This window comes from Pelophylax lessonae (genome assembly GCF_965119305.1).
Source record: "Pelophylax lessonae genome assembly, chromosome: 3".
In the NCBI taxonomy this organism is placed as follows: Eukaryota; Metazoa; Chordata; class Amphibia; order Anura; family Ranidae; genus Pelophylax; species Pelophylax lessonae.
Window position 1 is genome coordinate 198,004,633 of NC_138770.1, and position 24,003 is coordinate 198,028,635.

General features: G+C 43.7%; 1 protein-coding gene across 3 annotated transcripts in view; it reads left to right on the forward strand.

Moving 5' to 3' along the window:
- INPP5D (inositol polyphosphate-5-phosphatase D) overlaps nt 1-24,003 on the forward strand; it is a 222,847-nt gene that overhangs the window by 147,557 nt on the left and 51,287 nt on the right. For all 3 annotated transcript variants that reach the window (XM_082251273.1, XM_082251274.1, XM_082251275.1), the window contains 2 exons: nt 4,981-5,052; nt 10,637-10,760. In XM_082251273.1, coding sequence (XP_082107399.1) covers nt 4,981-5,052; nt 10,637-10,760 — 196 coding nt within the window. The remainder of the gene's footprint in view (nt 1-4,980; nt 5,053-10,636; nt 10,761-24,003) is intronic.

A 24,003-nucleotide genomic window follows, 5' to 3' on the forward strand; every position in this document is an offset into this window, starting at 1 on the left:
CCAGCATCTTAACTAAGGTAAAACGGCTGTAAAGCCTTGTGGCTTCACAGACACAGTTAGCTTGCCGCTGCACATGCGAGAGCCGCACTGCGCTTTGTGAATCGTCCTGCAGTTTTTTGGGACTTGTGATGTGTCCCAGATGGCTGCAAAGAAGGGCTGGTTGAATTTCTGCATTGATCGCTTAGGTGCAAGTGGGAATGGGTACCTGTCAAAAGCAGGCACCTGCAACCCCCCCCCCCCCCCCCCACCAATCCTCCAAAAAAAAAGGTGATTGTTAAAGGTTAAATATCGCCGTTTTTTTGTCGCACCAAAGATTGCAGAACTAGGTGGGATCATGCTAGGCCATGGTTTTAGGTTGCAAAAGTCCCTGGGGTCTCTGCTTGCATCCCTGTGTGTAATACCATATTAAGCATTATACCTCACATGGGATTACAGACAGTGATGTGAGTAGGCAGATTCCCCCCCTGAGTTCCCTGTTCCCTTTTTCTATCCTGAGTTCCCTGTTCCCTTTTTCTATCATATGAGAACTGTAGGGCTACCATCATTGAAGTCCTCTGTAAAAATGCTAGTTGCTTGTTGTTACCCACTGGCTTTAGTACTTTCTGAGATATTCACTTGTAATGAAGAAAGGTCAGGGTGGATCCAGAAGTCTTATACCTTAGGGTATTATTACTGTCTGTGTCATCCTGTTGCAGTGACAATTCCCCGTTTATAGTGCATAGGGACAGGACATAAAGTGAAATCTCCCCAACAGGGTCATCAACAGCAATAAAAACTTGACAGAAGTATATACTCTTCCAAATTACTCCCTCTTTTCCAATACTAAAGGATTTATTTATTAGCCCCAGTTCACACTGCTGTGACTTATCATGCGACTTGCAACACAAAGTCACATGACAAGGCAAAACACATTCATTTCAATGGCTGCTATCTTAATCAATGCCACTTAAGTCACAGCAACAACAAAAACAATTTCCTGTACTACTTTTCTGTGACGTGAGTTCCATAGATTGTAATGTTAAATCACAAAATGTCCTAGGAAGTTGCAAGCAAGGCTGTTTGTTTGCCTTTAAATAATGTTGTCCTTTCTGCCCTCCATAACTGGGGATGCTCTGTATAGCAAGTACTGCCCTCTTTTCAGTGTGTCTTTAATTTCTGTTCTGAACACATATAATTGCTGGGGCTAGACATACTATGGGGTTGATTTACTAAAACTGGAGAGTGCTAAATCTGGTGCAGCTGTCCCTGGTATCCAATCAGCTTCTAACTTCAGCTTGTTCAGGTAAAGTGATACTAAATCTGTTTTTTTTTTCTTTAAAAATAACAAACATGTTACACTTACCTGGTCTGTGCAGTGGTTTTGCACAGGGCAACCCGGATCCTCCTCTTCTCAGTTCCATCACTGGCAATCCTAGCCCCTAACTTCTGTTGAGTGCCCCCACAGCAAGCATCTTTAGTTGGGCGCCGCCTCATCTCTCTCCTCATTGGCTAACTGACTTTAATTGACAGCAGCGGGAGCCAATGGAGCATGTGTCTTAGCCAATCAGGAGGGAGAGACCCGGATGGCCGAGGCACTCGTGCACATCCCTGGATCGAGATGGGGCTGAGGGAGGATGCTTCACACTGAAGGTTTATTACATTTAAAAAAAAAAAAATTTTTATTTATTTATTTTTTGATAGGTACTTATGTGGAGGGATCTGGGGGGTTTAAAAGACCCAAAATCCCTCCTCTGCACTTAAAAGCATTCAAAACGCCAAGTTTGGCTGTTTTGAATGCTGTAATTTTTTTTTAATCTGGCGCCAGACAGTAACCGGAAGTGATGTCACTCATGACATCACTTCCGGGTTTTTGCATGGAGACCTGATCAGAGCCGAATGCGGCTTTGATCGGGTCTTCGGCGGCCGTGCAGGCTGGTTGCCCAGGTCTCCCGGTGGGACAGGAGACCCGGGGAGCTGTGGAAGGCAGTGGGAGGGGGAGGACGTCCCACTCCTTGTAATGACAGCCGAGCGGCTTCTCAGACTGTCGGCTATGGACGCCAGTACCGGGGTGATGCCTCTAGGCGCAGGCATCACTCCGGTACAAGCACTTTCCCGAAATATCTGCAATATTGGTAACCTCCGGGGCCGATTCCGATATATTGGGAAAAGTGCATATCGGCCCTCAATATATAGGCTTTGCTGATAATCGGTCGATCCCTAGTTTCTATGCAGAGCTGCACCAGATTTTGCAATCTCCAGTTTTCGTAAATCAAACCCTATGATTTTTTGGCCTAATGTTTATCTGTTATGATCAGCACAAGTTTTCAGATTACAGCTTGCTGTAAATTGTCATTCGGGATAGAGTCATTGTCTGCCAAGCTACTGAGACTGTAAGCTAAACTATCTCACCACAACTAGAGATCACACTTTCAGTGCTTAGATTGCAGAAGCAGAACAGTGAATCAGGAAAAAAACACATTATGGCCACTATATGAGCATTGAAAATAAATACAGTGCATCTGCAAACTATTCACAGCACTTCACTTTTTCCACATTTTGTTATGTTACAGTCTTATTCCAAAATGGATTAAATTCATGATTTTCCTCAAAATTCTACAAACAATACCCCATAATGACAACGTGAAAGAAGTTTGATTGAAATCAAATTTTTTAAAAATTAAAAAAAATAATCAAAATCACATGTACATAAGTATTAACAGCCTTTGGTCAATGCTTTGTTGAAGCACCTTTGGCACCAATTACAGCCTCAAGCCTTTTCGAGTATGATAGTACAAGCTTGGCACACCTGTTTTTGGGTAGTTTCTCTCATTCTTCTTTGCAGGACTTCTCAAGCTCCATCATGTTGAATGGGGAGTGTCGGTGCACAGCCATTTTCAGATCTCTCCAGTGATGTTCAATCAGGTTTAAGTCTGGGCTCTGGCTGGGCCACTCAAGGACATTCACAGAGTTGTGCAGTAGCTACTCATTTGTTATCTTGGCTGTGTGCTTAGGGTCGTTGTCCTGTTGGAAGATGAACCTTCGCCCCAGTCTGAGGTCCAGAGCACTCTGAAGCAGGTTTTTTTCTTCAAGAATGTCTCTGTACATTGCTGTATTCATCTTTCCCCACATCCTGACTAGTCTACCAGTTCCTGCCACTGAAAAACATCCCCACAGCATGATGCTGCCACCATCATGCTTCACTGTAGGAATGGTATAGGCCAGATGATGAGCGGTGCCTAGTTTCCTCCGAACATGATGCTTGCCATTCTGGCCAAAGAGTTCAATCTTTGTTTCATCAGACAAAAGAATTTTGTTTCTCATAGGTCTGAGAGTCCTTCAGGTGCCTTTTGGCAAAATCCAGACAGGCTGTCATGTGTCTTTTACTGAGGAGTGGCTTCTGTCTGGCCACTCTACCATACAGGCCTGATTGGTGGAGTGCTTCAGAGATGTTTGTTCTTTTGAAAGGTTCTCCTCTCTCCACAGATAAACCCCGGAGCTCTTTCAGAGTGATCATCAGGTTCTTGGTCACCTCCCTGACTAAGGCCCTTCTCCCCTGGTCACTCAGTTTGGCCGGATGGCCTGCTCTAGGAAGAGTCCTGGTGGTTCCAAATTTCTTCCATTTATATGGATGATGGAGGCCACTGTGCTCATTGGTACCCTTCCCCAGATATGTGCCTAAATACAATTCTGTCTGGGAGGTCAACGGACAATTCCTTTGACTTCATGGCTTAGTTTGTGCTTTGACATGGATTGTTAACTGTAGGACCTTAAATAGTGAGGTGTGTGTCTTTCCAAATCATAGCCAATCAACTGAATTTACCACAGGTAGACTCCAATCAAGTTGTACAAACAGCACAGGAATGATGAATAGAAACAGGATGCACCTGAGCTCAATTGTTATGGTAAAGGCTGTGAATACTTATGTGCATGGCTTCTTTCACACGGCCGCTCCGCATTTCTTCTCCGCTGCGGGACTTTTTTTTTTTTTTTTCACGGAGCGGATGACATTTGTGTCATCCGCTCCGTATGCCCGCATATCATCCCATCCGTTTGCGGATGATATGCGGACATAATGTAAGTCTATGGCATTGCGGATGTCAGCGGATGACACCGCTGACATCCGATTTTCCTTCCTTTCCGTTTTTTGAACGGATGAAAAAATAGGGTTCTGTTCCGTTCCAAAAAACGGAACAGAACTGAAAGGAAGAAAATCGGATGTCAGCAGATGGTATTCCGCTGACATCCGCAGTGCCATTGACTTACATCATGTCCGCAAATCATCCGCAAAAAAATAGGATGATTTGCGGACAAGCGGAGCGGCCGTGTGAAAGAGCCCTATGGGATTTTTTTTATTTTTAATAAACTTGCAAAGATTTCAAACAAACTTCTTTCATGTTGTCATTATGGGGTATTGTTTGTAGTACTTTGAGGAAATTATGAATTTATTCAATTTTGGAATAGGGCTATAACATGTGCAAAAAGTGAATACTTTCCGGATGCACTGTATATACTAGCATTGTCAGTTCCATCAAGTGGCTATAATACAAGTCTGCAACAAAGGGAAGAAAAACTCTACTACTGTATATTTTGTGCCTCACTGTCTTTGTTCTTGAGTGCCGGTTCACATATATGCGATGCGGGAACCCTGCGAATCCACTGCGGGTTCCCACATCGCATTCAAAACGCAGACAGTTCACACTGTCATATGCGAATTGCTTGGGGTGTCAATACAAAGTTAACGACACCCCCAGATCAGTTTGCATATCGCAGTGCGAACTGTCAGTTCGGACATGAATCAGATGGCATCGGTGTGAAAAAAAGGGTCCTGTGCGTCTTGTGTCTGAATCCGATGCAAATTCAGCCATACAATCTGTATGGCTGAATTCGCATCGCACAGACATCGCATGTGATTTTCAGAGCAGTGCGCTCCGAATCACATGCGATGTCTGTCATTGCACTGATGTGAACTGGGACTAACAGCATTTCTTTCCTTCATTTCAGGTGAAAACAGTGTTGATGGAAGGTTCTGCAGTAAAACATCGCAGATCGCTTATCCCTCCAATCATATTTGAGGTAATGTTAAAATAGCAGAGTCAAGCATTCAGCCAAGTTTTATTTATGTCTGAGGCTGAAAGCTTCAATTATTCAATTGTCTGGAGGAAGTATAGCTCTTCCTACCAATTACAACCAATCAGACTTTTTATTCTAATGTATTTCTGCAACGAACAACAAAACAATATTCCCTACAGACTATTTGATGAACTGTATCACTTTGTATTTACCAGAGGTCCTGATCATTCCACTTGCATTCTCATATTATGAAAAAAAACAGAAAATTCCTATCAGATACTTACCGTAATTTTCCTTTCCTGATGGTCTCCATGGCAGCCTATGTGTGGGTTAACCCCGCCTCCACTCCAAGGGTATAGGACCCCCCTCCCATAAATTTCAGCTCACAGGTACAGCCAGTGTTCCATATCTTAGCCGAATCCAAGACCAGAGGGTGGGAACTCCGGCTGCCATGGAGACCATCAGGAAAGGAAAATTACAGTAAGTATCTGATAGGAATTTTCCGTTTTCCTGACAGTCTCCATGGCAGCCTACGTGTGGGAAATAACTAGCTCATACCACACGGGTGGGAATAATTTAAAAAATAAAATTTTAATTCATATTTTTAGCAGACAAAACAGTCAGACCAAAATTAACTGAAGATAAGGAGGCAGGCTCCACACAGTAGTGGGTCATAAAGGTGTTGACAGATGACCAAGAGGCCGCTCTACAGATTACTTCTGGAGCCACTTGACGCAAAGCCGCCCAGGACATTGAAATGCTCCTCATAGAATGGGCCGTCACCACCTCTGGAGGAGCCAAACCCTCTGCCCTATAGGCCTGTTGGATAGCCGCCACGATCCATGTTGCAATGGTTCTGGATGAGGCACGCTTCCCTCTGTTCTTTCCCAAAAAGAGGATGAAAAGATTGATCTGACTGAAAGTAGTTTCTCAAGGTTTTTACCCACATCCAAGGGATGGAGACCAGAGTCATCAGAAGACCGGAAGGTAGGGAGAACAATCTCATGGTTTTCATGAAACACGAGGTGACTTTCGGGTTTGAACTCAGCATGGGTATCAGGACCACCTGATCTGGAAAGAAAGTCAGAAACGGTTTCTTGTGATCGAGGAAGCCTATCTCAGAGACCCTTTTGGCTGACGTGATAGCTACCAAGAAGACTGTCCTGATGGTTAGGTCCTTTATAGATGAGGAAGACACTAAACCAGATTTTGAGAAAGCATTAAGGATGAGAGGAAGATCCCATTTTGGACATCTAGGTTTCCTCTGTGGTATGAGTCTGGCTGCTCCTTTAAAGAATTGTGGAATGAGTGGGTGTTTGGCCCACAGAACACCGGAGAAGGCGGTCAAGGCCGACACTTGGACTCTTAGAGTGCCTACTGAAAGGGCCATATACAGACCAGCCTGGAGAAATTTTAGGACCTCTTGAATCCCAGGGATTGAGGAAGACATTCCTTCCGGGTATGTGAATTCCACAAATTTAGCCCAGACTCTACAGTATACCCTATTTGTGCTTGGTCTTCTGGAGCTCATCAAGGTGGGAATGACTCCCGGGGGACAGCCAAGGAATTCCAACCGCTCCCTCTCAAGAACCAGACCGTCAACCGGAGCAGTGCAGGGCAGGGGTGTAATGACATTCCTTGCGAAAGAAGGTCTGGTCTGAGGGGAAGAGGGATCGGGTCCCGATAGCTGAGTTGCAGGAGAAGCGGAAACCAAGGCCTGTTTGGCCAGTATGGAGCCACCATAACAATCTCCACATCTTCTGCTTGAAGTCTCTGCAGGAATTTGAGAATGATGGGAATTGGGGGATTGGCATATGCCCTGCTGAACTCCCAATTGTCGGTCAACGCATCTGTCCCGTAGGCTTGGTGACACCTGCCTCTCGTGAAATATTTCTCCAACTTGTGGTTGCAAGGAGAGGCGAACAGGTCGACTTGGGGAGAGACCCCCAGCGACAGAATCCATTTGAACGACTCTGTGTGGAGAGACCATTCGTTGTGGCTCAACTGGACCCTGGACAGAAAATCCACTTGGACGTTCTGAGATCCCGGGATGTATATTGCAGATATGTTGACCAGATGAGCCTGGGCCCAGGTCAGGATCAGATCTAGCTCCCGCAAGAGGGGAAGGCTCCAGGTCCCACATTGCCTCTTCACGTAGGACACTGCTGTGGTGTTGTCCATCCTGAGCAATATGGACTTCCCTTCTATAAGGTGGCGAAAGGCTCGGAGAGCCTGAAAAGCTGCTCGGAGTTCCAGAATGTTGGAGACTGGAGTGTGGCTTTGAGGAGACCACCTCCCCTGAGCTACTTCTGTCAAACAATGAGCTCCCCAGCCGGAGTTGCTGGCATCCGTCGTAATTATGGTCCACGAGACTGGAGTTAAAGAATGGCAATTGAGCAAATTTTTGCGCTGGAGCCACCACAAAAGACTGATCTTCATGCTGGAGGAGATGTGAATACGTTGCTCTTGCTCCTCTGGGTTCCACTGCTGTAGGAAGCCTCTTTGAAAGAGCCGCATTCGCTATGTAGCCCATTTGACCATGGGAGTCGTGGACACCATCGTGCCATTGATTTTGAGGCACTGAGAAGCCCTCAGAAGGGAGGAGGAAAGAGCTGGAAGAATCCTTTCCCGAACCACCGGGATATTCTCCAGGGGAAGGGAGATTGTACTCCTGATGGTGTCGAACTGAGCCCCAAGATAGACTAGGCATTGAGTGGGCTCCAGCTGGCCCTTCTGCAGGTTCAACAGCCAGCCGAATTCCATGAGGGTCGCAATGACTTGATCTCTGTGGGCTAGCAGTTGATCCCTGTCATGAGGCAACAGTAGAAGGTTGTCGAGGTAGTGGTGTAACCGTATTCCTTTTGACCTTATGAGGGCCACTACAGCCAGGAGAACCTTGGAAAACACTCTCAGAGATGTAGACAGGCCGAAAGGAAGACAAGTAAATTGGAGGTGTCGCTTTTCGACTGCAAAACGGAGGTATCTGCGAAAATTCTCTCCTACAGGCACATGAAAGTAGGCATCCTTGAGGTCTATCGAGGCTAACCAGTCGCCTGGTAACACTGCCTTCTGGATAGTGGAAAGAGTCTCCATTTTGAACTTCTCGTTTTTTATGAACTTGTTAAAATAAGTGAGATCTATGACGGGCCTCTAGGATCCGTTCTTCTTTTGCACTAGGAAGAGGGGTGAATATACGCCCTGGAATATTTCTTGATCGGGCACTGGAACCACTGCCCCTTCAGACACCAAAGCGTCTACATAAGCGAGCAAGACTCCTCTTTTCTCTTCTTGACAAGGCAAGCAAGTTGGAATAAACCTGGGAATAGGGTCCGCCAGGAAGGACCGCTTGTGACCTGTGGAGACCGTTTTGACAGTCCAGAAGTCTGAGATTGAGGCTGCCCAGACATGCTGAAAGTGGAGCAGACGTGCCCCCACCAGGCATGTCTGAATGGGCCCAATCTCAAAAAGACTTTGTGGCTTCCTGCCCCGAAGGGGCTGGATTTCTGGATGACCTTTGGGAGGATGCCTGACCTACTCCGGAAGTCCCGACCGGGCTTGTAGGAGCCAGCATCCCTTGACCTCTCAGAATATTGTTTCCTGGGCTGAGGCTTTTTCTGGCCAAACGGGCACCTATCTTGAGGAAGGAAACCCGATTCCCCCCCCCCCCTCGGGTGGCTCGTGCTATGGCGCTTTCCAACTTGTTCCCGAAGAGAGACGAACCCGCAAAGGGAATTTTGCACCAAGCTTGTTTGGAGGCTGGATCAGCGAGCCAGGGGCGCAGCCATAAGGCCCGCTTTGCCGTAACTGAGGATAGCATCGATCTGGATAGGAGACGAAGGACGTCAATGGAGGCCTCCTCCAAAAAGACTGACGCTAATTTGAGCTCTTGAATGGGAGAGCTTTCAACTGCCTCATCTGAGATGCCTCCCAGCTTAGCCTCGACGTCAGATACCCAGGCTTCCATGGCCTTGGACATGGCTGCTAGCGCCAGAACTGGTTTTCAGGCTGCACCAGCCGTAACATAAATTCTCTTCAGGTCCAGGTCTATCTTCCTGTCCAAGGGGTCCTTAAAGGAGACTGCGTCATCCAAGGGTAGTGTAAGCCAGTCTTATAACTGTGGTATCCACCAGAGGGACTGATTCCAAATGAACTACATCCTCTGACTTAAATGGATAGAGCTTCACCAGTTTGGAGGATAAGGAAGATTTGCTGTCCCCTTTACTCCTCTCCTTGGTGATGACAACCTTTAAGGCTCCATGTACACGGGACGTTGTTAAAAGTCCCTTTGAATGCTGGAATTTTTAGGACGTTTGAAACGTCCGTTCGGTCGCGTTTGTACACGCGTTTAGCTGCGTTTGCGTTTAGAAGCGTTCCTAGAGGTCAAAAAAATTATTCCCCTTTAAAATGGAAAAACGCGAACGGTAAACGCGGGTCATCGCGTTCAGATGCGTTCGGACGTGTTCGGACACGTTTGTGCGTTTGAAACGCCGGGAAACACACGTTCGAACGCAAATAATTGCGTTCTAAAAACAGTCCCTGAACGCAACTGCCTGCAAATGACTGTAAACGACCTGGTGTACATGGACAGATAAGATAAAATGTAGATGGGTTCAGGGGCTTCTGAAAAAAACGCCCAACTGCTCCTAAACGGCCATTTCCAGAGTCCCGTGTACATGGAGCCTAACTCTGTAAGGAAAGGGAAGTTAAGACGCTCCTTACCCAGGTGCTTAAAGAACTTCCTTATTTTGAGGAGACACGTAATCTTCCCACTTTAGGGCCTCTTTAATGGCCCTGATTAGAGGTGAGATACATACCTGTATAGAGAAAGCAGGAGGCGCAGGGAAGCGCAGGGAAGCTGTCGCAATTGCCACAGTACTCCCCAAGAGCACTGGGGCTTGACGTCAATGATGGAATGACGTCAGCGGTGACTCGGCCGCGATTGCGACTGCGCATGCGCGGACCAAGCCTCGGTCTCGATCGCGGCATACTGCGCATGCGCGAGACCGGAATGCGGCTCCGTCCGCAAACTGTGCGTGCGTCCGGCAGACCAGGACGGCAGAGGAGGAAGAGGAAGGCGTCTGGAACGCAGGGAGCGTTCCAGTCACCATTGGGCCCCAAGACCACTAACACCAGGGAAGACAATAGAGACATGAAGAAGGTTACAAATAAAACATATACTGCTGCCATGAAGAAGCTGTACAGACCATCTTCAGCCCCTGTCAGAGGCACGCCGGCCGTATCCTTCAGTCAACCGCAGAGAGCCAGGGGAATTAAGTGCCACTCACCCGCCCATGGCTGGGCCCTGGACACACAGACACCACCAAAACTTCTGAGGTAAACCGGCCATGAATGAGTAGGTCCTTGGAGGAGGACAAAAAAGGAACACTAGCTGTACCTGTGAGCTGAAATTTATGGGAGAGGGGTCCTATACCCTTGCAGTGGAGGCAGGGTTAACCCACACGTAGGCTGCCATGGAGACTGTCAGGAAAGCTTATTTTTAGCTTTCCCAGTTTTGTTTAATATATGGAAGAATACACTTTTGATAGCTGTACAATAGCTGATAATGGTACAATTTTATTATATATAGGTTAAAGCAGATTCCTTAGGAATATTCCAGAAGACCCACCTGAAAGTTGATGTCGAAACTGGAAAACTTGTAATCAAGAAGTCAAAAGATGGTCCGGATGACAAATGTTATTCCAGCAAGAAAAGTATGTTTATGCTGCAAATCTAGATTTTCTATCAATCATAGATGAAGATATAGTAAAAGATAATTTATAGTAGAGATGCATAGTTCTGGATAAAATAAGAATCAAATTTTTTTTGCTTAGAATAAAGACCACGATTCTCAGCGTAACATCATCTTTTACATTATACAAAAAAATTGGGCTAACTTTACTGTTTAGTTTTTAAAAAAAAATTAATTAAAGTGCATTTTTTTTCCAAAAAATTGCGTTTGAAAGATGGCTGCGCAAATACAGTGAGACATAAAATATTGCAATGACCGCCATTTTATTCTCTAGGGTCTCTGCTAAAAAATATATATACAGTGGGGATCTAAAGTTTGGGCACCCCAGGTAAAAATTTGTATTAATGTGCATAAAGAAGCCAAGGAAAGATGGAAAAATCTCCAAAAGGCATCAAATTACAGATTAGACATTCTTATAATATGTCAACAAAAGTTAGATTTTATTTCCATCATTTACACTTTCAAAATAACATAAAACAAAAAAATGGCGTCTGCAAAAGTTTGGGAACCCTGCAGAGTTAATATCTTGTACTGCCCCCTTTGGCAAGTATCACAGCTTGTAAATGCTTTCTGTAGCCAGCCAAGAGTCTTTCAATTCTTGTTTGAGGTATCTTTGCCCATTCTTCCTTACAAAAGTCTTCCAGTTCTTTGAGATTTCCGGGCTGTCTGTCACGCACACTGCTCTTTTAAGGTCTATCCATAGATTTTCAATTATGTTAAGGTCAGGCGATTGTGAAGGCCATGGCAAAACCTTCAGTTTACGCCTCTTGATGTAATCCCCCGTGGATTTCGAGGTGTGTTTAGGATCATTATCCATTTGTAGAAGCCATCCTCTCTTTAACTTCAGCTTTTTCACAGATGGCATCAAGTTACCATCCAAAATTTGCTGAAATTTTATTGAATCCATTTTTCCTTCTACTCGTGACGTGAGATGTTCCCTGTGCCACTGGCTGCAATACAACCCCAAAGCATGATTGATCCACCCCCATGCTTAACAGTTGGACAGAGGTTCTTTTCATTAAATTCTGTGCCCCTTCTTCTCCAAACGTACCTTTGCTCATTCCGACCAAAAAACGGAAAATTGTATCATACTTACCGTAATTTTTCTTTCCTGGTGCCTATCCATGGCAGCATACCTGTGATAGAGCTCCGCCTCTACTCCGCCTTCAGGACTAGTGAATAGCTTAAAAGAAAGACGCCCCCTACTCCCAGCATTCTCCTGTGATATAGAATGCAGAGGGAGGGAGCGTATGCTGCCATGGATAGGCACCAGGAAAGGAAAATTACGGTAAGTATGATACAATTTTCCGTTTTCCTGGTGCCTCCATGGCAGCATACCTGTGATAAATAACTAGCTGACAAAAGGGTGGGTAGATGCTAAAACAATGGTTTTTTTTTGGATGAAGAAAGGGCTTCCTGCATTGCCCTTCTTTCAAGTTCTACAGTGGTGAGCATTCCAGGGTCAACTATAATGTTTTATAAATGTGTGCTGTGACGACCATGTGGCAGCCCTGCAGATGGTATCCAGGGAGACGTTCGCTCTGGCTGCCCATGAGGCAGAAATTGATCTCGTTGTCACCTGCTCCGGAGGAACCATGCCTTTAGCCTTGTACACTTAATGTATTAGTTTGACAATCCAGGCAGTGTCCTGATAGAGGCTTCCTTCACTCTTTTTGGGTTTTTTTTTTTCTTTTAAAAACACAATTGTCAGTGCACTCTTTTGATACTCACGCAAGGGTGGTCCCATACCTATTAGACATTTGCGGATCTTGATCATGAGGTGAATGGCTCATGTTGGCTATAGCAAGAGGATCAGCTGAAAATAGGGAGGAGAAAGAAAGCTTCAAAATTGTGCCAAAAAAGAAAGGATATTCTAATGCGCTTTTTTCTTTTTTTTTATAGAAATACCAGAAAAGGACATACCTGGTCAATGACATGACCTGACGAGGCTGCACACAGTTTGCCAGCAAGCCTCACACTGATTAATCAGAATTAAGGCCCCCTTCACACCTATGCGACCTCAAAGTCGCACAATTTTACTGCAGATTAGACGCGACCTTGTTGCCGCGACTCCGATGCGGGTCTGATTGGGCTTATAATGTCCTTTCCTCAAAACGCATCAAAATCATGCCAAAAGCAGTGCAGGGACTGCTTTGAAGTCAGTGCGACTTCAAGTCGCATAGATACGAATGGGGCTCGTTGGAAATAATGAAGAACGACCCGTCATGCGACTTTGCAGTCCCAAATCGCATGACAAGTCGCAAAAGTGCAAAAGGGGCCCCATAGATAAGGGGAGGAAGTGAAATCCCTGGGACCTGCTCTTTCTGGAAAAAAAACAATATTTGTTTTCTGGGTTTTATTTATTAAAAATGGGAAGGCTGGTTTAATTACTATATATACACACATACACATTTTTTATTTTATTTTTTTAAATAAATGATACTTTGAAAGAATAGAGGAAGGAAAATCTACACCACAAGGAACACCTGGCTGGCTGGTAAAGAGAAAGGGGATAATTAAGCAGATGGAGGGGAAGGAGGGATACAACAAAATGGAACAAACTCACCTGGAGAGGAGGGAAAATAAACGTAGATACCTGAAGACAGATGGGGGGGGGGGGTCAAAGAATGCTGATCCTGCTGCTGCCGCCATCAATGCCATTCACAAAAAAAGCTCTTTATGCAAAAGAGTTTATGGCAGACTGCGTTCCTTGTTAGGAAACTCTGCATACCCCAAAAGATCTGCAGAAGGGGTTCCCAGACTTTTTAGCGCTATGAGCGGCCCGAGTACAGGGACTGCGCTTGGGAGAGGCTGAACCCAGCGGAAGCTGCCAAACTAAGTAAGGCAGAGGTAGGGACATACTGCTGCTCTTCACCAGTCCAGAGGTATGAGGAAAAAAAGAAGAATGCTGGGAGTAGGGGGCGTCTTTCTTTTAAGCTATTCACTAGTCCTGAAGGCGGAGTAGAGGCGGAGCTCTATCACAGGTATGCTGCCATGGAGGCACCAGGAAAGTTCAATTTTAACCTCATCGGTCCACAGAACTTATTTCCAAAATGCACCAGGCTTTTCTATATGTTCATTTGCAAAGTTCAAATGCTGATTTTTGTGGTGAGGACGTAGAAGAGGTTTTCTTCTGATGACTCTTCCATGAAGACCATATATGTACAAGTATCTCTTTATAGTGGAATAGTGTACCACAACTCCAGTGTCTGCCAGATCTTTCTGGAGAGATCGTGCAGTCAAACGTGGGTTTTGAATTGTTTTTCTCACAATCCTGCGATGTTCTGTCTGATATTTTTCTTGGTCTTTCAGATCTTGCTTTAACTTCCACTGTTCCTGATGACTGCCATTTCTTAATTACATTCCGAACAGAGGATATTGACATCTTAAAACGCTTTGCTATCTTCTTATAGCCTTTTCCAGCTTTGTGAGCGTCAACTATTTTCAGTTTCAGTTTTCTAGACAACTGCTTAGAAGATCCCATGGTGCTGATTGTTGGGGCAAGGTCAGATGAGTCTGGGCATTTAAAACCTTTGAGATTGACATCACCTGGTCTTCCCAGACGATGATTGAGAACAATCCATGACACTGGCAGGTCTCAGCCTTGCAAAGGGGGCAGTGCATGCTATAAATGCTGCAGGGTGCCCAAACTTTTGCAGACGCCATTTTTTTGTTTTATGTAATTTTGAAAGTGTCAATGATGGAAATAAAATCTAACTTTTGTTGACATATTATAAGAATGTCTAATCTGTAATTTGATGCCTTTTGGAGATTTTTCCATCTTTCCTTGGCTTCTTTATGCACATTAATACAAATTTTTACCTGAGGTGCCCAAACTTTCGACCCCTACTGTATAATGTTTGGGGGTTCTAAGTAATGTTCTAGCAGAAAATAATTATTTTAACTTTAACTAAGTCACAAGCACCGAAAAAAGGCTTAGTCTTTATAGAGTTTGTAAACTTTGAAAAAAAAAAAAAAAAAACTCTGTAAGACAAAGGCAGAATGAGCTAGTATGCATTGTGTACTAGCTCGTTATGTAATACTTACTTTAGAATGAGGCTCTTCCAGCGGCGCCCACTCACCGCTGAGACTGCTGACTTTTTCCCCGGAGTCTCTTCTGGGTTCCTGGGCTCCAGCGCTTTGATTGGCCGCAGCCACAATGACGTAGTTTCATAGTTTCATAGTTAGTGAGGTTGAAAAAAGACATCAGTCCATCCAGTTCAACCTATGATGCGTGTGTGTGTTTGCTTTTAACCGTACATTGTATACCCCTGTATGTTGTGGTCTTTAAGGTCTTTAAGACGTCACTCCCGCGCATGTGTGCAGGAGCTGACGTTCACGGCACAGGGCTCTAAAGGAATGGCACCCATGACCGTTCCTTCAGAGTGCATGCGCCAGTGATGGCACTGGCTGCATGTCATGTAAATATCGCCTAACCGGTACACGTGATTAAACTGACCTCATTTACAGACCGAAATACAACCCTTTGATCTAAAAGAACGAAATGAAACAATGTAAAACATGTTTATAGTTATCTCCCAGCCTGAGCGATGTTGAAAAACATTTGGTGGAGGCTTTTTTTTTTTTTCTTTTTGACAGCTGTGAGTGAACAGAGAATGGCTCTGCACTGTATCGTGGAAATCCGAATTAAGATTTTGAGGAGGGTTGAATCGAGATCGCAATTTTTTAATGATTAATCGTGCAGCTCTAATTTATAGGCAGATATAAAGGACATACATATTGCTGAATTGTTATTAATACACCTTTCAATGTATTGCTTAAAAGCAAGCAGTTTAGGTACTTGAATCTGACCTGGTTTCAGTCTCTTGCTTTCCCTGTATAGCAGCACAAGGAACCAATCAGTTGATGTGTTGACAAGAAACATATTAATAGGAGGAGAAAGCAGAGTGATGTAACGCTCCTGCGTTTTTGTAGTAGGCTGGATATGCAGCTGCAAAATCTCCACTCAGTAGTCATGTAGAGATGTGTTGAATAACCAGATCCAACTCTTCAGACTCATCACTGTGGGCCTGTCAGCTTCAACATACAGAAATATACACACTCAATAAGATGTTCCTGGAGTGGTGGAATGTATATGACAGTATGAAGGTGTTGTGCTGAAGGGACAGGTGTGAACAGTGATAGAGATGGTAAGTACTTGATAGGTTTGTTCAGGAGAGTACTAGATGGTATTAGGTAGAGTGCAGATAGGTTAGTAATCGAGTATGGTGACAGGTGGTAAGGACAGCAGATGACAATTACAGGATAGACTAACCCAGTGCAAGGATAGATGGTAGTAGACTTAAGAACTAGCAATCTATGTAGCAGTGCAGATGATAGTTGGTAGTAGACTCAAGAGCTAGCAATCTATGTAACAGTGCAGATGATAGATAGTGTAAGTAGGTTATGGAGGATTCCCCTGTGGGGTACTTATCACTAGTAAATGTTAGTAGTAGAGGGGTCCAGTAGAGAGGGGAAGATCCGGTAGCGAGATACAGGGATCAGTAGCGAGGTTCCGGTCTGCTCCAGGTAGAAGCAACCAGCTGGAGGTTCCGACAGCAAGACAGGCTTGAAAGCATGTGGATACACAAGGCAGGTTGAACGAACGATGTGAGTGAGAACGCCGGCGGTTGAAATAGCCGCTCTGCGGCGCTCAGCGATGACATCATCTGTCTTAAAGGTGTATGCGTACCACCTAGTAAGAAAGGTGGGACGCATATTTGGAAGGAAATAGATTATTAAGGGTACCAGAGGTACCAGAATCTTACAGTACCCCCCCCTTAAGGCCGGCTCCGGAAGGCCTATAGCACTGGTTTCTCTGGGTATTTCGAGTGAAACCTTCGTATAAGCCTAGGTGCATGAACATCAGAGGTATCCAACCAGGTGTCGATATGGGGTCCATAGTTCTTCCATCTTATGAGATACTGGAGTCTTCCTCTATGGATGCGAGAATCCAAAATCTCTTTGATCTCATATTCTTCTCCGCCTTCTACTTGTATTGGAGGTGGAGGCAAGATGGTAGGCCTTATTCCTTGGTTAGGAACATGGGGCTGCAGTAGCGACACATGGAAGATGGGATGGATCTTAAGATCTGCTGGTAAGGTGAGCTGTACTGCAGCTTTTCCAATAAGTTTCTTAATTGGGAAGGGTCCCAAAAATAGAGGTCCAAGTTTTTTGCTAGGGATTTTTAATCTTAAGTTTCTTGTTGATAGCCAAACAAGGTCCCCAATAGCATACTGAGGAGAAGGTCTTCTACGAAGGTCGTAGTACCTTTTTTGTTGACTATGAGCGCGTGATATAGTGGTATTGAGTAAACCCAGAGAGTCTTTTATTTGGGTAAGGTAATCCAAGGCTACTGGGTTACTTGATGGCAGGATGCGTGGTGGAAGAAGAGTGGGATGAAACCCATAATTCAAGTAGAACGGACTTTGCTTAGTAGTACTGTGGGTTGCATTGTTGTAAGCAAATTCCGCCAGAGGGAGGAGATCCACCCAATCATCCTGTAGGTATGATGTATAGCAACGTAAATATTGCTCAATGCACTGGTTGACTCTTTCAGTCTGTCCGTTGGTCTGAGGATGGTAGGGAGAAGTGAGCTTTCGCTCAATCCGTAATATTTGACAAAGTGCTTGCCAAAATTTAGAGATGAACTGTGAACCACGGTCGGACAAAAGAGTCTTTGGAATTCCATGCAACTTGAACACATGTTTCATCAGTAGTTCCGCTGTTTGTTTAGACGAAGGTAGTCTACGGATAGCAATGAAATGTGCCATCTTTGTCAATTGGTCCACTGACACTGGAATGGTATTAAATCCCTTAGAAGGTGGTAGTTCTACTATAAAGTCTAAGGACATAACTTCCCATGGAACCTGGGGTATTGGTAGACTGCAGAGTAGACCAGATGGTTTTGTAGTGTCAATCTTAGACCTTGCACAGATGTCACATGAAGAAACAAATTTTTGTACAGACGTCTTCATATCAGGCCACCAAAACTGCCTGGTAAGCAAATTAAGGGTTTTCGTCATACCCATATGTCCTGCCATGGGCACATCATGTGACAACTCCAAGATCTTGGTGCGCATAGTAGGGGGTATGTAAAGTTTGTCGTTGTAATAGAGGAAGCCTTCTGCATCAGTACTCAGTTGTGGTGGAGGTGAATCCAATCGTATACTGTGCAAAATCTCTTCCTTCAAGGAACGGACAACACCAATAATACGTTCATAGGGTATTATGGGAATGGAAGGGATTTCGGCGCAGTTATCTTCGATTAATCATGATAGCGCATCCGCTTTTTTATTTTTGTCTGCAGTCGTGTAGGTCACTAGGAAGTTGAATCTTAGGAAGAATAATGATCATCGTACCTGTCGGTGGGAGAGAGTTTTGTTAGTCTGGAGGTATTGAAGGTTTTCATGATCTGTATATATGAGTATTGGTAACTGGGTACCTTCGAGTAGATGTCGCCAATTCTCCAGTGCCAGTTTTATGGCAAGTAACTCCTTTTCACCTACTGGGTAGTTCACCTCTGGGCTGCTTAGTGATTTTGAAAAGAAAGCAACTGGGTGGAGTGGTGAAGTATTTGTTGGTCGTTGGGAGAGAACTGCTCCTACTGCCATATTTGACGCATCTACCTCCAGAATATATTGGAGGGATGGGTCTGGATGGCGTAGTATGGGAGCAGAGGTAAAGCTTGATTTTAACAAGCAGAAAGCTTGATTCGCTTCTTCTGACCATTTGAATGGTTTCTTTATACTTGTCAGTTGTGTGAGAAGTCTCACAATAGCGGAAAAGTTCTTGATGAACTTCCTATAGAAGTTGGAGAATCCAAGGAATCGCTGTAATGCCTTACGAGTTGTTGGTATAGGCCAGTCCAGAATACAGGATATCTTGCTCATATCCATCTTAATTCCAGTTTTGGATATGATGTATCCTAGAAATAATATTTCTTCCTTATGAAATAAGCATTTTTTTAATTTCACGTATAAATTGTGTGAGAGTAATCTGGATAACACAAGTCTTACATGTTTTATATGTTCAGGCATAGATCGCGAATAGATAAGTATATCGTCCAGGTATACTACGACACAGACATCAAGTAAGTCTCTAAAGATGTCATTTATGAACCTTTGGAAGGCTGCGGGAGCATTACACAACCCGAATGGCATCACAAGATATTCGAATAATCCGTATCTGGTTCTGAATGCTGTTTTCCACTCATCTCCGTCACGGATTCGGATTAGGTTGTATGCCCCTTTCAGGTCTAATTTAGAGAAGTAAGTAGCCCCACGCACTTGTTCAATGAGTTCAGGGATGAGCGGCAAAGGATAGCGATCCTTTATGGTAATCGTGTTTAATTGCCTATAATCGATAATAGGCCTAAGACTGGAATCCTTATTGCGGACAAAGAAAAGTCCTGCAGCTGTGGAAGAAGTAGAGGGTCTGATGAACCCTTTTTTCAAATTCTCATCCAAGTATTCCTTGAGATGAGAAAGTTCATCCTGTGAAAGGGGATAAACATGACCGAAAGGCAATTTGCTGTTAGGGAGTAGATCGATAGTGCAATCATAATCCCTATGGGGAGGCAACACTTGAACATTTTTCTCAAGGAATACTTCGGACAGATCCTGATAGCATAGTGGTGCAATCTCATCTGACACCACAGACAGGATCTTTCCATAAGATGGGAGGTTACACGTAATCTCACAATAGTGAGAAGGGAAGGCCAAAGTCCGTCTTTTCCAATCTATGATTGGTTGGTGTGTGTGTAACCAGGGAAGTCCCAAAATAATGGAAAAATGGGGTGAGGATAGTATATCAAAGGTGATGGTCTCCACATGAGACTCGTTGGCAGTGGCAAGGAGTGCCTGTGTCTGGTTGGTGATTGGACCAGAAGGCAATGGAATACCGTTAATGAAACTAACAGAAACAGGTTTAAGCTTTGAAATAATAGGTATTTTATTTAAGGTAACAAAACGTATATCAATATAGTTTCCACAAGATCCAGTGTCGATCATAGCCTTGGTGGTGATCCTAGGCTGGTCCCACTGTAATGTTAAATGAACAAAAAGATAGGGGTTAGAAAAGGAAGTCGTTAATCCTCCTAGCAAGACATGTGAACACTCAACCTCTTTTTTGCGGACAAGGGGACAGACGCATATCAAATGATCCGGGGATGCGCAGTACATGCAGAGATTTCTGGATCTCCTTCTGGATCGTTCAGTAGTTGATAAAGGTGGGCGTATAGTTCCTACCTCCATGGGAGTAGGGTCAACGGCCGCAATCTGAGAAGGACTAGTTAATGGTATTCCCATTTTTTCAGCCCTTCTTTCTCGTAGTCGTCTGTCGATGTTGATACTAAGTTGTATCAAGGCATCCAAGATGCCAGGTAAATCCGCTCGGGCGAGCTCGTCTTTAACAGCTTCTGATAACCCGAGTCTGAATTGAGTTTGCAGAGATGTATCATTCCACCCTGAATCAAGGGTCCATCTTTTGAACTCTGCTACAAAGTCTTCTACAGGTCTCCTTCCTTGTTTTAAAGCCCTTAATTGAATATCAGCAGTACTCTGCCTATTGGGGTCTTCATATAAACTAGCGAGTTCTGCTAGAAATAAGGAATAGGAGTTGAGAATCTGATCATTTTTCTCAAAGAGAGAGTCTGCCCAGGCCCGGGGATCACCCGTTAAGTATGAAATAACGGTACAGACTTTAATCTGATCAGTAGAGTATGTACAAGGTTTTAACAAAAAAAGCAATTGACATGCGTTTTTGAATTCACGAAATTTTTTCCGATCACCTGTAAACACTAGGGGAGGGTTTATTTTAGGTTCAGGGGGCTGAACAGTAGTAAGCCGTGAGAGACGGGTTACCTGCTGCGTCAGAGTCTGATTCTCTTCTTTTACTTCAGTAAGAGCAAGTATTAACGCATTTACTTGTTGTGTTAATTGTGTCACTTGAGTGGGTAATTCTGCTGAATCCATTTTTTTTTTCTGGTTCGTTCAATCTGTAACGCTCCTGCGTTTTTGTAGTAGGCTGGATATGCAGCTGCAAAATCTCCACTCAGTAGTCATGTAGAGATGTGTTGAATAACCAGATCCAACTCTTCAGACTCATCACTGTGGGCCTGTCAGCTTCAACATACAGAAATATACACACTCAATAAGATGTTCCTGGAGTGGTGGAATGTATATGACAGTATGAAGGTGTTGTGCTGAAGGGACAGGTGTGAACAGTGATAGAGATGGTAAGTACTTGATAGGTTTGTTCAGGAGAGTACTAGATGGTATTAGGTAGAGTGCAGATAGGTTAGTAATCGAGTATGGTGACAGGTGGTAAGGACAGCAGATGACAATTACAGGATAGACTAACCCAGTGCAAGGATAGATGGTAGTAGACTTAAGAACTAGCAATCTATGTAGCAGTGCAGATGATAGTTGGTAGTAGACTCAAGAGCTAGCAATCTATGTAACACTGCAGATGATAGATAGTGTAAGTAGGTTATGGAGGATTCCCCTGTGGGGTACTTATCACTAGTAAATGTTAGTAGTAGAGGGGTCCAGTAGAGAGGGGAAGATCCGGTAGCGAGATACAGGGATCAGTAGTGAGGTTCCGGTCTGCTCCAGGTAGAAGCAACCAGCTGGAGGTTCCGACAGCAAGACAGGCTTGAAAGCATGTGGATACACAAGGCAGGTTGAACGAACGATGTGAGTGAGAACGCCGGCGGTTGAAATAGCCGCTCTGCGGCGCTCAGCGATGACATCATCTGTCTTAAAGGTGTATGCGTACCACCTAGTAAGAAAGGTGGGACGCATATTTGGAAGGAAATAGATTATTAAGGGTACCAGAGGTACCAGAATCTTACAAGTGACAGAAAGATGAGCTCATCACAGTGCTGCTTCTCCTTTCACTGTCCAGTCACAGGCTGGGGCGGGTTAAGGACAACATGAGATTAGTGCTGTAGTGGGATGAATGATGCTGGACACCAGACTGAGGACATCTAGTGGCAGTAAAAAGTACTGCAGGAGAAATCTCTTGAATGGAGATGAATATTGCACCAAAAGCTGGTTTGGTATTGTTTATTTTAATGGGCTATTCATTTATCTCTTGTTATATTAGGCTGGAGTTCTGATTTAAGATGAATTAGTTACTCAGGTGGCTATAAATACTTGGGTATGTTGCTGACACTACTAGAGAAGCTGCTTGTACATTAACCATCAATACCACCTTAATCAAACCATTATAGTTATAGCATCATAGTATAATGTGTAGCCAAAGAACACAACCCTGTCACCCTTCCAGTAACACTGACCATGAAGATTATTGAGTACAAAACCATTTGTTTAGCTCAAAATTGCTTTTTTTCATTCTTACTTTTTGTTTATTTTGGCTTTTTAAAATCACAAATGGATAAATCTGAAGGTTAAACAAGGTAAACATGCAGAGGTTATTTTTTCATTTTGTGTTGTATACTGACAGTGGGGATCCCCAAGCTCCCCCACCTGTCAGAATGCACTGATCAAGCTACAGTGGCTGATACAATTTTGGTTTCCCAGCAGGACCATTCGACAGAAAGTTGTCGAGCAACTGGGCTACACATACTGAACCTGGCTGAATTTAGATACATGTATACCCAGCTTTATATAAAACATTTTGTACGTAAGGAACTTTTGATAGTTAAATAAATAGGTAAATAATCACAGCGCTTGCTCAAAATTGAAAATTCATAAATAATTACAAAGTGCTAAAAATGCTGTAAAAAAGTGCTGAATGCAATGGTAGAAAAGCGCTAAAATGAATATATATAGATATATATAAAGTGCCAAAAAAAACCTCAAGTGAATTCATACAATATTAGACGGTATTGAAAACTCATAAATAATTTTAACAAATTAATACAAAGTGCTAAAAAGTGCTGTAAAGAAAGTGCTGAATGCAATGATAAGAAAGTGCTGAAATGAATATATATAGAGCTATATAAAAGTGCCAAAAAAACTCAAGTGAATTCATACAACATTAGACAGTGCATAAAAATGTCCAAAGAGATGTGCCAAAGTGCTCAAAAAATGTGCTGGTCTCCTTAATACTGGAAGGTGCTCATCAGTGAAAAGGTGCCACACTCCCCTCTTGCACCCCTACTCACCAAAAATGAAGACCCTCTGTGGGTCAAATGTGGCCTTAAAGGGGAGTACGGAGTCCTGGGTATAAAGTCTGAGTACCCTCCAGCAATCATCGCTCACTTCAAATAAAAGTAGCTTTTCCTTAGCTTTTCCCTGGAAGTTATGTCAACGCGTTTCGCCCCCCTTCCCGAGCATCATTAAAGGACATCCTATGATGATGCTCGGGAAGGCGGGCGAAGCGCGTTGACGTAACTTCCGGCTTATCCAGCCACCCACGTCACTTCCTGGCTCTCCGTGGAATGCATGAGAGATGGCATTCCAGGAAGCTTGGAATTCATCTAAATGCAATCTTTGTAATTATCTGACTGCAATCTTTTATCATTGTCTTGTAAGTATTCCTGCTACCTGCGCTATTAAACAGAATTTTAGCAATACTTCACTATTATCTTTTTAATTCTATTTGGGCTGAGCCTGCTAAGGTAAAGCTACTTTTAAATGAAGTGAGCGGTGATTGCTGGAGGGTACCCAGACTTTATACCCAGGACTCCGTACTCCCCTTTAAGGCCACATTTGACCCACAGAGGATCTTCATTTTTGGTGAGTAGGGGTGCAAGAGGGGAGTGTGGCACCTTTTCCCTGATGAGCACCTTCCAGTATTAAGGAGACAAGCACATTTTTTGAGCACTTTGGCACATCTCTTTGGACATTTTTATGCACTGTCTAATGTTGTATGAATTCACTTGAGTTTTTTTGGCACTTTTATATAGATCTATATATATTAATTTCAGCACTTTCTTATCATTGCATTCAGCACTTCCTTTACAGCACTTTTTAGCACTTTGTATTTATTTGTTCAAATTATTTATGAGTTTTCAATACTGTCTAATACTGTATGAATTCATATGAGTTTTTTTTGGCACTTTTACATATATCTATATATATTCATTTTAGCACTTTTCTACTATTGCATTCAGCACTTTTTTTACAGCATTTTTAGCACTTTGTAATTATTTATGAATTTTCAATTTTGAGCAAGCGCTGTGATTATTTACCTTTTTTCAGTAAATTTCCCTTATTGGTGAACAGCAGCTGCTC